The 12,831-nt window shown below is 39.5% G+C and overlaps 1 protein-coding gene across 3 annotated transcripts in view; it reads left to right on the forward strand.

The window, feature by feature from the left end:
• The window catches only part of NELL1 (neural EGFL like 1), a gene marked incomplete at both ends in the record, with an annotated part of 934,260 nt that overhangs the window by 249,991 nt on the left and 671,438 nt on the right, over positions 1 to 12,831 (forward strand). For all 3 annotated transcript variants that reach the window (XM_080695282.1, XM_080695280.1, XM_080695281.1), the window contains 3 exons: positions 1,652 to 1,786; positions 3,129 to 3,231; positions 11,975 to 12,048. In XM_080695282.1, the coding sequence (XP_080551408.1) occupies positions 1,652 to 1,786; positions 3,129 to 3,231; positions 11,975 to 12,048 (312 nt within the window). The remainder of the gene's footprint in view (positions 1 to 1,651; positions 1,787 to 3,128; positions 3,232 to 11,974; positions 12,049 to 12,831) is intronic.

Genomic DNA, 12,831 nt, shown 5'->3' on the forward strand with positions numbered 1-12,831 from the left:
TTCTACATATTAGGGAGAGCATCTGATTTTTGGCTTTTTGTGACTGACTAATCTCACTTAGCATGTTCTCCAGTTCCATCCATTTCCTTGCAAAGAGGTAATTTTGTTCTTTACAACTGGATAAAATTTTATTGTATACATATCCCATACTTTTGTAATCCATTCATCTGTTGACGGACATCTTGGCTGGTTCCATAGTTTGGTTCTTTGGTTTCCATTCTTTTAGGTAGATACTCAGAAGTAGTTTTGCTGGGGAATATGGTAGGCTCATTTCCATTCTTCTGAGGATCCTCCTTACTGTTTTCCAAAGTGGTTGCACTTATTTGCAATACCACACAATGTCTTAGAGTTCCCACTTTTCCACATCCTTGCCACCATTTATTGTTTGTGTTTTTAATGGTTGTCATTCTAGATGGAGTTACTCTTTAGTATAGATGTGACAAAAGATAGCTCAGACCAAAGTGCTATATTTAGATTTTTTTGCATTGTATTTTTTTTTTGTGTGTGTGTTTTGCTGGAAATTTAACCAGGGCCTTATATCTGCAAGTGCAAGCATTCTACAATGAGTTATACCCATACTCCTGCCCTACATATTTTGAAGGCCATCTGGAGTAAGTCGGATGAAAAGTGATCAGGAAAGAGGACTGGAACCATGAGCAGCTGTTAAAGAAACATGGTGGTGCTCAGTGTGGTCATGAGTAGATGTAAGGTTAGGAGAACCCCAATTATCTGAAGATTAGACTTTCTCATGATGAGTTATAAGGCAAAAATAGCAAGGAAAAGGAAGGGAAACTTCATAGCTCAGATCAAGGAAGTTATCTCAAACATCTAGAGCTAACAAAAAAAAAATTGGTTTCCCTTGGAAAAAAATGTGTTTCACCAGTGGAAATGTGCTAACAGAGTAATCACTAGTAGGGGTTTCTTATGAGGATATCCACACCTTAATAATCCCTTTAAAATTAGAGATTCTAAGACTCTGTGATTCATGATAATGATCGAATGGACCAGGAAAATGACATAGGTTATTTTATAGCATCCTGATATCAGTAAGGGAGGGCAGTAATTACTTACCTCATTGGACCTTCATCTGAACACAAAAGTAAATTCTGGGGCATTTTATTTGGGGGCTTCTGGCCTGGGAGGAACTTGATCTTTCTACATTTTTTCTTTCATCTGGCCCCAGGTCTCAGAATTTTTATTTAGAGAGAAAACAGTAGCATTCTAGCTTGTAAACCATGATGCTCTGGTTAGTGTAAAAACAACAGGGAGAAGATAGTATGAGGTTATCGTGAGTATACTGGAATTCCTGATTAGATCGCCATTCCTAGAGAACAATTTACTAGTGTTTCTGTATTGGCTTCAGCTGGAAGTGTATACCTTTATGAATACCCATGAGGTTAATGGGATACAGTTTAATGTCTCATTTGGCGCTCATTAGACTATGGGAGCCAATATGTCTTCAGAGTGATTCTACCTTGTATAAACAAAACAAAAACATATTCTGCTAAGAATCACTGAAATACTGTTACGTATTTTTTTTCTCTACCTTCCTGTTTGGATTTTTTTCTTTCTTGTTTGTTGCTATGACTTTGTTAGGACAATGCAAATAAATTACACAAGTTACACTTAGCAATTCTGTTTTTTTTTGTAGCTAAATTATGCAGAGACAAGGCTAAGTCAATTGGAAAACTGTCATTGTGAGAAGACTTGTCAAGTGAGTGGATTGCTCTATCGAGACCAAGATTCTTGGGTTGATGGTGACCACTGCAGGAACTGCACATGCAAAGTAAGCCCCTTCTTAAATCAATGCAGTAGAATCAGCTTTAGCCAGCTGTGGTAGCGCATGCCTGTAATCCCAGTGCTTGAGAAGCTGAGACAGAAGGATGACAGGTTCAAGAGAAGTCTAAGCAATATAGTGAGACTCTCAACAACCTAGCCAGACCCTGTTTTATAACAAAAAATAAAAAATAAAAAAGGGCTAGGGATGTAGCTGGAGGTAGAATGACCCTCGGTTCAATAATCAGTACCAACAATGGCAACAAAAATAAAAATAAAACAAACAGCTTTAAAGGAACAATTCACTCATTATTGGTGTTTTTAAATGTATAATATTGACCTCTATATCTACTACCACTTAGAAATCTGAGCAGTCATAGAGATGCTGGACAAATGTCATTTTTTATCTAAATATTTGGAAATTAAAATATTTTTTTTGATATGCTCTAATTTGGTCTATTTTTTTTTTTTTGTATGTGTGTGGTACTGGGGATTGTACCCAAGGGCTATCTATACCGAGCTACATCTATAGCCCATTTTGTTTTGAAACAGGGCCTTGCTAAGTTGCTAGGGTCTCACTGAGTTGCTGAAGCTGACCTCAAATCTCCAATCCTCCTGCCTCAGTGTCCCGTCCCCAGTACTGGGACTATAGGCATATGTCATCATACCTGGCTTGATCTAATGTTGTTTTAAGGACCTTACTGTTTGGAATTTGGAAGGTGGGTTGTATAGGTAGGGAAACAACTCCTTTTATTTTTTATAACATTCTAGCTTTATTCACAACTTTAATAAAATTTAAAAGGGGGGTTGTTTCTGTTTTTTTTTTTTTTTCAAGGTATCTATCATCTGTCTTAGAGATTCCCTGCCTTTCAGGGTCTTCATCATTTGTATATGCCTACACCATTTCAGATAATTTTAAGGACCCCCTCCAAAAATTAGTATGTAAACTCTGTTCAGTTGAAATTACTTGATAAATATCTGAAGAATGCCATTGTTTGTCCAGGAAAATGCAAAATGGGTTGTTAGAGCCTCCAACATGATTGACAGGGTCTTGAAATAGGTGTTATTTATGCTCTTGTAAAAATAGGCTTTTTGTTTTCTGCCTAATCTGCTTAGTCCACATGGGCAGGTGGGATGAAGTCAGTGATGTATATCAGAAAAGTAATTGAGGTGACACAGGTTCACTCAGGCTAGAGAAAATACTTTATTTGTGGTTGTGGAGTGGACTTGGAATGTTTCACACTGCTTCTGTTTCTCTGATGAGGTTTTTGGGATGAGATGTAAACTTTCTCTGCAATAGGAGCTTTCAAAGGATGCTGCTGAAATTTCTTCTTCTGTCTTTCCTTTCTCAGAGTGGCACCGTTGAATGCCGAAGGATGTCTTGCCCTCCTCTCAGTTGTCCCCCAGACTCCCTTCCTGTGCACATCTCTGGCCAGTGCTGTAAGGTTTGCCGACGTAAGTACTGACTGAAGGTCATAGTGGTCCACTCTATTCTTTTAAAAAATTAGTTCATTGTAATAATACATCATAATGAGGTTCCGAGTGATTGAAACAAACAAGACACAGCACTTGTGTATTTCTCTCCAGGTCCTACAGTGCTCCTCTCTGTCCTTAGTGTTCAGGACCCAACTGATGTTGATTAAATGGAGCCAATGGGCAGCTGATGTAATATTAAGTGTATGATGAGAAGATCCATAATTCTTTAATCACTCATAGTGTAGCATATACGTTCTTAAATCAACTCTAATGGATATTCTCTGATTCTATGTGGAAAGAACTTGTATCACAGAGATTAAATCTCTGGTCCAGTGTCAAACAACTTGATTTGTAAACTTACAACTCCAAAATTTTATATGATTCAATTTATAATTCTGAATGATCAAATTCTGTGTTGTGGCTTTCTAAAGGGTTAGCAAGATTCTCTTGTTATTAAGGGGTCTTTGTTAAAATTTTAGGGTGAAATTTAATTAAAATACTGAAGAAAGTTCTTTCAATGTTGGCTGGTCCACATATTATAATGATTTAGGAATTTTTTTTTGTCTGTGTTTCAGAGGGTACTGTTTCAAATGAAATATCAAAATGAACATTGAGGCAAACACTAAGAGTAAAATCTATCATTTAGAATATTTTTATGTGCTGTATACAGTGCTGTTGTAATTCTATTAGTCCACTGAATTATCACAATAATCATTTAGGTGGGTGTTACTACATTATTTTACAGGAAGTTTGAGTTTAGAGAAGGATAATTTTGCAAGGCCCCAATACTTGGTCAGTGGCAGAAGGAGATGCCAGGGTGATTATTGTCTGCAAAGCCCGTGGTCTTTTCATCAAACCATATGGATTTCTACAGAAAAAGACAGTTCTGGATAGAAATGCAGCATCCTCTGGATAATTTTCAGTATTATTTATCAAAGAACTACACCAACATGAGTAGGCTTTCAAAACTCCTTCCTTCCTTCTTTCCTCTCTCCCTCCTTCTCTCCTTCTCTCCTTCTCTCCCTCCCTTTACTTTTTTTCCTTTTAGTACTAGGGATTGTACTTAAGAGTGTCCTACCTCTGAGCCATACCCCCAACTCTTTTAAAAAAATTCTTATTTGAAACAGGGTATTTCCATGTTTCTGACGGCTTCACTAAGTTGTTGAGGCTGGCCTAGAACTTGTGATACTCCTGTCTCAGCCTCCCAAGTATTGGGATTATTGGTGTACACCACCAAGCCTGGCTTTTTTTTATTTTTTCCAAGAATAGAGTTTCACTTGATATTACAGTCAGAGGAGCATAGCTGGTCTTGTCACACTGACTCTAATGTTTGTTGAACTCTTTCAAGAGGAAATTTGGGATACTCCTTTTCATGGTTGACATAGTACACCTGTTGCTCTGGAAGACATACATGGAGTTGGTCTAAAAACAGGGGCTTTCTTAATTCTGCTTTTAGATGTCATATCAGGAAATAAAGGTAGCTCACGTGCTCAGATGTTTAACTGTAGTTTGATCCTGTGATGGAGAGAGAGTTGTTGGTGGTGCAGTTCACTTTTTTTCTGATGTTGATATTGTATATATCAGTCAGCAGGGGAAGAAGCTGAAAGTTATTAGCAATTTGTTTAAATTATGAAATTACTTTAGTCTGTCATTTTGAGTTCTTGGAATACTTGGAAGTTGTTGTTTGGACATGGGAGTAATAGGTCTTTGTATTTTAACCTTTCAATATTTTTGTTTTGATTTTTAAAATATCTATGCTTATTGCATAACATTTGAAAACACAGAGACAGATAAAGTTAGAGTTGGAAATTTTATATTATACTGTTACTTGGAAACAGTCACTCTTGATATTTGGTATTTAAAAAAATAATGATTTGTATACAGTTAAGGTCACACTATGCAAAAATTTTTATATCCTATTTTGTTTCTTTAACATTATCACTTAAGTATGTTTTCTGTATATCTCTTTAAAAAATTTTTATTGGTGCATTGTAGTCATACATCTTAAGGATATAATATGTAAAGGAGCTGATATGTAAAAACAAACTGTATAAGATAGTAGAGGTATAGATGCACACATCACTCATTTAGCCCTTCCTCAGTTCCCACCTGTATGTGTCATTTTAATAAGTTTCATTTTTTTAAGATGCCAGTAGAGGCTGGGCATGGTGGTGCATGCTTGTAATGCCAGCATTCGTGAGGCTGAGACAGGAGGATCACAGCTCAAGGATAGCCTCAGCTACTTAGTGAGGCCCTTTGCAACTCAGTGAGACCCTGTTTAAAAACAAAGAATAAAAGATAGGGCTGAGGGTGTAGCTCGGAGGTTGAATGCCCCTGGATTCCATCCACAGTACTGCAAAGAAAAAAGAAAAAAAGAAAAAAAAAAGATGCTGGTAGGATACTTCCTACCAGAAGTGGAGCCATGTTAAATATTTCTAGTCTTTTAGAAGATGTCTAGGTTGTATTAATAGTGGGGTAGAATAGAGAAGAGTGAAAGCTGATAGATCATAGTTCAAGCATTATCAGATAGAATTTCTAGAAGTTTTCAAATATCTTTACATCAGAAAAAAAGTAATATAGAAGTTTTTTTGTTGTTCCATTCAAAGATAGTAAGCATGTGAGCCAATGCAAGTGTTACCTAGTTTGATTCAGCCATTCTGCAATGAGTACATATTTCAAAACATGTTGCTTTTCATAAATACAGCTTTTAAAAATTAAAAAAGCAAAGTGGTGAAAAGGAAAATAATAAATGTACAAATAGCATGTAGATGGACCTTGTTTTTCGATCTAGTTTGACAATCAAGATTGTTTTGTTTTGATTGGCTCATTTGACCCCTTTTCATTAAATTCTATTATGGATATAATTGAAACAACTATTTATGGGTACTATGGTTTCCTTTAGGGCTTAGCTTCACATTTTGATATTTTTCCCATTTATCTGGAGAACTTCCTGAAGTTACTTTCTTTTATATGAACCAAAACAAATTTTCTAGGTTTCTCTTTGGGTTTAGTTCAGGCAGTATTCCAGGGAAATCAAAGAAAAGAATTGATCTGACTCAGACAAAAGAAGCTGATATGTAAAAACAAACTGTTTTGTCTGCAAGCTTCTTAAGTGTTCATGTACTTGTCATGGTCAGCGCAGTAGTTTCAGCATTTATATGTGAGGGTTTCTGTTTGGAAATAGGAAAGAACTTTGTCTGAGTTTTAAGTAGTGCAGGAGTTTTATTTTTCAGCAGCGTATAGGATGCCTGCCCTATTCAAGGCCTATCAAGCTGCCTAGCTACACATTAAACCACCCTGGTGAGCATCTTAAGTGGAGTATTCAAGAGAGCTCCTAGACCTACTAGATCAGATTCTCTAGGAAGCAGTTTCCTGAGGTTTATATTCTCTTTGTAGATGTACTTGAGAACTACCAGAGGTAAAAGGGAGGTAGGAGGGTAAATAAGGAATCTTTCCACTATGCAAAACAGTATTTGCAAAGGAATTGGGATCCCCAAGGGGAAGGGAGATGGTCTGATGAAAACACATGGTGTCTGCAGGTGAGATGTAGAAATGGAATTGCCAACATGGATTAGGGATGGATGATGAAGATTGATTTCCATTGAAGTTATTACATAATTCTTATTGAGGTCCTTCATCCAAACCTTGTGTACAACTCTGATTACAATAGTAGAAATATGTGGACTTTTCAGTCTGTGTCAGACACTGAGCTAAGTAATTTTATTTGTATTAGTTCATTTAATTCTTCCAGTATTACAAAGTGTCAGTCTACACTATTATCTCTATTTTACTGATAAGGAAGTGAATCACAGAGAGAAATAACTTGCCCAAGGTCTTTCTGCCTTGGTGGAGCCCAGGTAGTCTGGCTGCAGAATCGATGTTCCTAACTGTCTGTTTTATTCACTGCATCATCTCTATTACAATAAAGAAAACTGTGTGACATAAATATATTAGATACACAGAAGGAACAGAGTAGGGAATAAGTTACACACACACACACACACACACACACACACACACACACACACACTGGGTGTGTGTGTAAGACTTTAGGGATGACAAATTAGCAGAATATTTACAAATAAGTAGAAGTTTGTTAGTGCACCAGGTGGGTATTAAAATACACGCCAGAAGGTTTTGCACATGCAAAATCATGGAAAAACACACACCTTGTTTTGGTGTTTAAAAGCAAGCTTTAAAAGAAAGGTTGTGGCATACTGGAAGAATGTTCTTTTAGAAAGGCCACTGTATAAAAGGAGCTGGAGACCTGGGGGATGAGTGTGGAATGTGGGCACATTCCAGGTGGAGGTGATAAGGCCAGCAGGCAGGCACTGCCTGGGGAAGTGCAGGGAAGAAATGGATGTGAATGGCAGCCAAAGGACCTGGCACATGATAGATACTCCATAGCATTGTTTTGCGTGAGCGTCTGTGGAGGAGAGCTTGCCAGTTTTTGAACGAGAGCCGGTGGGAGACTCACAGTGTGATTAACAGAAATAAGGCAGGTGGAGGAAGTAGTCTAGGGAGTGATCCATTCTATCTGGCACCTTTGAGTTGGAGATGCCTGAGGGACAACCAGTTTGATGTGGGTGTCTTTCTCAGAGTTCTGGTGTTTGATGCCAGGGCTATGAATTAGCTCACCGAGGGAAGAATAATCCTTGGTTGTTTGGCTTCTCTTATAATGCCACACTCCTTTAAAGTGTAAAGCAGAGTGCTGATTTTGACATCCAAAGCTGCTGAGTGCCAAGGGGTGGCTGAAGTGTGTACAGGGTATAAATAACTAAATAAAGACAGAGCTACCTCGTATCCACATCTGACAGGGACGTCAAGCTGTACCTGTCAGTTGTTTATTCAGCATGCACCTAAATGGCAAAAGTGTCCAATCCTTGCATTCAAGAAGTCAAGGTCAGTTTTGAAGGGCCAGATGTCTTTGGGTGCACAAGATACAACTGGACAACTCCTTCTTCCAATCCCCAGTACGTTTGTCTCTGACATTATGGAGAAGCGTATGTTGGTGCCAGGTTTCAATTTCATGGTTGGACACTGTGAAATATGCTAGTTTGCATGTCCCTGGTGTGATATGAAGGGCTTCAGGTATCCATTTACATTTTGACTCACACTGAAAGCTGTTGAAATGAAGTCCCAAATGTCCCAGCCAAAAGCACCCGAGCCTGACTCACCTTATGCTTGAATTTCCTCAGACATCAAAAATAAGCCTTTTGGCAATAGATCAAGAGGTTGGATAATGAGAACTGATGTTAGGCATATGGAGGGCAGTGCCAGGGAGGGTAGGACGCTGTCAGAGAGGAAGGAGGGACTAAGAGAAAGCTAGGGGAATTCTTGTGACCTCCAGTGCTGATCCTGAAAGTTGTCCAAAATAATTTCATAGATATTTGGTATCCTAATCATATACACTTCCCACACCAGTGCACAGCTGCAAATGACTGAGGCATGTAGTAACATGTTGATAGTTTCCCAGCTGTCCAAGCACCCTGCTATGTGAGGACATAGAGTTCAGTGGATGTTTAATTTTTATACCAGACTGGTGGGTTTGAGGGATAGATGTGTCCCTGAGTGTGCGGTGAATATAAATAGTGAGATGTTCTTATCTCCAGATAGGAGTTCTGGGATGAGTCTGTCTCAGAGGAAACATGAATCAGGCAAGTGTTTTAAGATAGGGTAGCAAGGGTGTTGATGCCACTGTGGGTGTGGCAAGGGACAAAGCCAGGAGAACAGGTTATTTCTGCACTTCACAGGGCGGGCCAGGAAGCAGATGGCAAATTTGACAGCAGGGCATTTAGCAGAACTGTCACTCCTGAGTGAGCCACATTGCCAAGTTGGCAGCAGCTGTGTTTGGGATTGTGGGAATTTATTAGAGAGGAATTCCAGGCCCTTGGAGGTGTGGTCTCTCTGTGCAAGACAACTGAGGAATCCAGATCATCATCAGGACCATTGAGTCTTGTTCAGTGGATTTATCCAGACAGTTGAGGCATAAAAGATGATTGGAATAGATTTTTTTTAACAAGCAAAATCCCCCATAGTTTTATTCAACACAAATAAAATGAATAGTCCCTCCTAGTTTCATTCAACATGAATATTCAATACATGTTTTTGAAACATGGCTATGAACATTCCAAGCTTTTCAAAGCCATTAAGTATGTGAGATAATGCACAGGTTGGTTGGTTTGATTTGGCTATTTGACAGTGTATACATTTGTGATATACAACATGCATGTTGTTTTAAATAGATTTCTTTGTTAACAAAGGGACAAACGGGGGCAATTTAGAGGACTGCATCAATTCTTCATTTGTGTTGTTGGCTATTTTTGTTCTGAAACCCTTGGCATCTACTTTTAATGTTGGAAGTTGCATAAAATTGTGGAAATAACTCCTAGCTCTGAATCAGGTAATTTGACTATCTTTTGCTACTGAATAGAGCTCATTAATTCTATAACTATTTATTATTATTAACAATAAGCTCAGAGATCCACTGGGCTTGGGGCTGGAGACAAAGTATTAAATCATTCCGTTTCTCATGGAGGTTACAGTTAGCAGGGGAGATGTATAATTAAATGGACAATTAAGATACAATGTGATAGTAATATGTGCTCTGGTAGGGCCCCATCCGAAGCACAATGGGAGCACAAAGTCAACTAACCAGCGTTAAATATCAAGCATAACTCTTAAGAAGTCAGGGTTATACTGAACTGATAAGTGTACAGGATGGATGGTTGCACATGCAAGGTAGAGAGGGCTGAGTATCTGTGCAAGAAAAGTACATGCATGTGATGTTGCGACTTTTTGGAGGGTGATTGAAAGCATAGGAATTATTGAGCTCTGAAGTTTGGGAGATAAGGAAGAGTGACATGAATAGTCTGATGTTGAATTAAGGAATTTGAGATTTATTCTAAAGGCATTAAGGATCCATAATGATTTTAACCAGAGGCCTTTACTTCATTAATTGCATCCTTTATCTCTTTTTGGCTCTCTCTGAGTTCTTTTCGAAGCACCTTTATTATTTCTACAGTTATTTTCCTGATTTGATCTTCTAGAAATCTCTGATTTTCTGTTTTATCGGGTTCTGATGTTGTGGGGTTGTGGGCATTCATTGCTCCAGTGTTATTCCTCTTTCCCATGATTTCGGAAGTTTGTGCCTTCTCTGGGTTCTTCCCTTGGGTCACTATGACTTCGCTTAAGGTGCTCTGGATCTCGAGTCTGTAGTATCTCAGACCCCACTAATCCTTTACTGGGTTGTATCACAGAGTCTCAGACCCAGGGAGTCGATATAGGCTGCTTTAGACCATGGGGGGTGCCAGGTTGCATGTTCTCCTATGGTGTGATATCTCTGCCACCGCCCCTCCCCCACTGGGTCAAGTCCCAGGGAGTACAGTACTGGGATTTCTCCTCTGGGGCCCACAATTTGACTCACTGTTCTTGAGTTCGCAGATGTAGCTGTACTGGACTCGGTGAATTCACTGCTGCTGCCACCGGTGGCAATATGACGCTGCTGCTATGCCCTCGGCCGTGAGGCTGGCTTATTTCTTCTTGGTTTTGAGTTCCACTCTGAGTCCCTCGGCTTGCTGTAGCCGTCCGGTGAACTCGCCGCTGCCGCCGGCAGTATGGCGCTGCTGCCACGTCCTCGGGCGTGAGGCCGGTGTATCTCCTCTGTGGCTCTGAGCTCTGTTCTCAGTCCGCTTTCTCTCTGGAGCCTGGTGATTTTTTTGTTTCTCTGGTGATGGTGTTTTCTGGCTATGAAAGGCACTGATTTTGTGGTAATGGAGATTGGTTGTTAGCAGGGCTCTTAAGCCCCGCTTTTCTCGGTCGCCATCTTCCCGGAAGTAGGTGACTATCTTTACTTCTGCTTCTTCTGAGATTTGGGGCCAGACGTATCCTCACCAGAGTGCCATCATGCCTTTGCTTCCTTGTTCCCACTTAAGTGGCTGGAGAATTTGATGGGTTTGGTTCCTACTTAGATGTCTGGAGACATTAGCATCTTATCAAATTGACATATTTTATACTTGCTCATAGCAAATCAGCATGTTAAGGACAGAGTGCCAGTAGAATCTAAACTGAAGTCTCACTTATGTATTTTTCTGAAAATCTCTACAAAGCCTATGTCCATCCCCTGCCCTCTCTATTGTCCTGTCAAGCCCCCTTCCCACGAGTGGTCTCTATAGTGCATTGATGTAGTCATTTACTGGGTTGGCTTGAATTTCTCCATTGTCTGACTGTCTTAAGAATGTGTAGGCTAAGGACACCAAATTCCCATGATCACAAGGAACATAACTGGTATCCTTCATCACTGCCAAGGTTCTGATGAACAAAATATGTAGGAACCCCCTTTCAACCAGCTGCTCATTTTACAGCTGGAGTGTCTGATCAAAATGACTGCTAATTGTACTCCATCGTGTGGCAACTGCTTCTTCCTTGTTTTTTTCTCTTACCATAACAATGCATTCTCTAGTTCCTTTATCAATTTCAACATTGAAATAATTATGTCTTTGTTTTGAAAGCAAAGCAAATGCAATCGACATGAGAGCTGACTTGGGCGGGGGTCAAAGGTTATCCCCTACTCTATTTTATTGTCTCACTTTATATAAAGAGATTTGTGTTGCTTAGAATTAGCAAACCATGTTTCCGTGGAATCTATTGTCGTTGGGTGGCATCTCTGAGGTTTTCTGTTGCACAGCATGACTCACTGACCCATTTTTTTGTTTTATTACAGCAAAATGCATCTACGGAGGAAAGGTTCTTGCAGAAGGCCAGCGGATTTTAACCAAGAGCTGTCGGGAATGCCGAGTAAGTTTGAAGCTTATGGTTTTGTCACTTCTGGAGAGTGAATACGTAGATATGTGGCTGTAGATAAGGTCGTTGAGTGGGCCTATTGACCTGGATGGGCTCTCGAGGGGCAGAGACCTCTGCAATGGGCTAGAGCAGAGAATAGGGGACCTGGCCATTGTCAGAGTGTGAGTAGCTTGAGAGGAAGCTATTAAGTGGAAAAAACACACATGCAAAGTGCTAAAAGATAAAGAGGTATTATTTATAGAAATGCAAATAAATTAATTTGATGAAGCTTTAGGGTATATGTAACAGAGTTAAGAAAGATGAACCTATAGACAGAGAAATGAGACAGTACCTACTTTGGACGTGTGTGTGTGTGTGTGTGTGTGTGTGTGTGTGTGTGTTAATGGGGACTAATACAAGGTGCCCTACCTCCTAGGTTGTGTGTTTGTTAATGATGATTGAACCAAAGGTTCCTTACTTCATAGGTTACTAAGGGCCTACCAAAGTTGCTGATTTTATCCTAAAACCTGCAATCTTCCTGTCTCATTCTCTCAAGTACTAGGATTATAGGTATTCACTACCAAATTTGTTGGACATGGTCTTAATGAAGATGAGGGTCCATTGAAGGTGTATGTGGGTATATGATGACAGGTTTGCATTTTCAGGGGTCACCTTCATTACAGTGGAGGGGGTTTTTGTGAAGCACTAGGTGAATGTGGATAGTTATAGGTAAGAAATATGAGATCCCGACCTGAGGCAGTGACACTAAAGATAGAAAGATATTTGAGAGCTACTTAG

The sequence above is a fragment of the Muscardinus avellanarius genome (assembly GCF_963383645.1).
Source record: "Muscardinus avellanarius genome assembly, chromosome: 1".
NCBI lineage: Eukaryota > Metazoa > Chordata > Mammalia > Rodentia > Gliridae > Muscardinus > Muscardinus avellanarius.